Source organism: Cebus imitator, unplaced genomic scaffold (genome assembly GCF_001604975.1).
Source record: "Cebus imitator isolate Cc_AM_T3 unplaced genomic scaffold, Cebus_imitator-1.0 Scaffold205, whole genome shotgun sequence".
Taxonomy (NCBI): Eukaryota; Metazoa; Chordata; class Mammalia; order Primates; family Cebidae; genus Cebus; species Cebus imitator.
This window is the reverse complement of record NW_016107520.1, coordinates 627,184-629,171: the sequence shown is the minus strand read 5'-3', so window position 1 is coordinate 629,171 and position 1,988 is coordinate 627,184. Positions and strand designations below refer to the sequence as shown.

Sequence of the window (1,988 nt, the reverse complement as noted above, 5' to 3'; positions counted from 1 at the left end):
TAGAGACGGGGTTTCACCATGTTGGTCAGGCTCATCTCGAACTCCTGACCTTGTGATCTGCCTGCCTTGGCCTCCCAAAGTACTCGGATTACAGGCGTGAGCCACTGTGCCCGGCCAGGTCAGTAAGTTAAAACTTAGATTCTTCTAAAATTAAGGAAAACTGAATATAACTACATATAGCTCAGTTTTCAATCATTATTCACAATAAGAGTATTATGCCATACCTATGCATGTCAGCCAGTTTGGACAGTACACGAGCAGCATTACTGAAACTTCTGTTCTTCTCATAATACCGCCAGAGTAAATCCATATAGCGAACTCTGTTTTGATCAACTTTGGCCATTCGGACTAGATGTGGCTCCAGAAATGGAGAAGCAACCTAGAAATTACATAGTTATTCAGAAAAATTTTCTAACCACCTACAAAAAATGTTCCTGATAAGGAAAAATATAGTAATTTTTTTTTTTTTCTTTTTTTGAGATGGAGTTTCACTCTTGTTACCCAGGCTGGAGTGCAATGGCGTGATCTCAGCTCACCGCAACCTCCGCCACCTGGGTTCAGGCGATTCTCCTGCCTCAGCCTCCTGAGCAGCTGGGATTACAGGCACGTGCCACCATGCCCAGCTGATTTTTTGTATTTTTAGTAGAGACGGGGTTTCACCATGTTGACCAGGATGGTCTTGATCTCCTGACCTCGTGATCCACCCGCCTCGGCCTCCCAAAGTGCTGGGATTACAGGCGTGAGCCACCGCGCCCAGCTAAATATAGTAATTTTTAAGTCAACTACAACTGTGCCTTGTTTCATAAAAACAAGCAAAATTATAATCCAACATTAACAGATAAAAGAGAGGGCAAATTATCCTATTACAAACAATTTTTGTTTTACCACAGTTAGCATACGAGTTTCTACAGCAATTCTACAAAAATCAGCTGGGTGTGGTGGTGTGGGCCTACAGTTCTAGTTACTCAGGAGGCTAAAGTGGGAGAATCACCTGAATCTAGGGAGGTCAAGGCTACGGTGAGCCATTATCGTGCCATTGCACTGCACGCTAGCCTAAGTAACAGAGTGAGATCTTGTCTCAAAAACAAAAAAAGGAAATTTACTATAAAATTACAAAGTCTTAACCTTAGAGAACACAGCTATTGATTCCTAGACACTGAGCTCGAAAGCATTCTTGAAATTATTAAATGCTGTGTATTCATTAAATAGATTGTGGAACACCGAGACTTAGAGTAGTAAAAAGGGCATATTTGAAGTCACATAGAGGCTTAACAGCAGAGTTAAGATGGGCTTCAGGACTCATAAATCCAGTGATTTCTACTCCGCAATATAAACTATCCCAATCAGCTTTGAAATAACAAGAAAATTGGAGCAGTAGCCTACTTTGCTCCTTAGGAAAAGATACGGCATTACTCAGCTTTATGCTAACATCTGATAGTAGGCATGAAATGAGAAAAAGAATTTTTTACATCTATGTATGTGCTCAAATCATTGAGTTATGCTCCTTAAGAATAATTAACACAACTGCAATAAAAAAAAGATTTACCTGTAGCAGCTTATCTGCAAGGTCAGCTTGTATTAGCCAATTATAAAGGGCAATACTAAATAGCTCGTCTTTGGATCGCTGTGACAATTTAAGCATTTGTTCAAACTAAAATAAAGAAAATAGTAAAAATTAGCAGTTAAAGTCTCTCTTTCTGGGCATCACAACCCTTCAGCCCTAAAAACCCTCGTAAGAAATCAAGAATCCTTACATGATAACTTCTAAGAACTACTACCTTTCCCAAGATGACTGTGCCATCATTACCATGCAGAACTTCTAAACAGTGTATTCTCAGAATGAAAATATACTATGTCCCTTACATGATGTCCTGCTTCTTCATTACTCAGCATATTTGGGTCAGATGACAACACTGGAGGACCAGGTTTTTTGGGTACACTGGGAGACTGAGGAGCAGCCTTACTTTGATTTACCAGTTCTTGAAGGG

General features: G+C 40.1%; 1 protein-coding gene across 2 annotated transcripts in view; it reads right to left on the bottom strand.

Annotated features, from left to right (window-relative positions):
• NUP155 (nucleoporin 155) overlaps positions 1 to 1,988 on the bottom strand; it is an 81,744-nt gene that overhangs the window by 10,327 nt on the left and 69,429 nt on the right. For both annotated transcript variants that reach the window (XM_017548238.2, XM_017548239.2), the window contains 3 exons: positions 1,864 to 1,988; positions 1,547 to 1,651; positions 225 to 379 (listed from right to left, as the gene is read on the bottom strand). The exon at positions 1,864 to 1,988 is cut by the window's right edge and continues 23 nt beyond it. In XM_017548238.2, coding sequence (XP_017403727.1) covers positions 225 to 379; positions 1,547 to 1,651; positions 1,864 to 1,988 — 385 coding nt within the window. The remainder of the gene's footprint in view (positions 1 to 224; positions 380 to 1,546; positions 1,652 to 1,863) is intronic.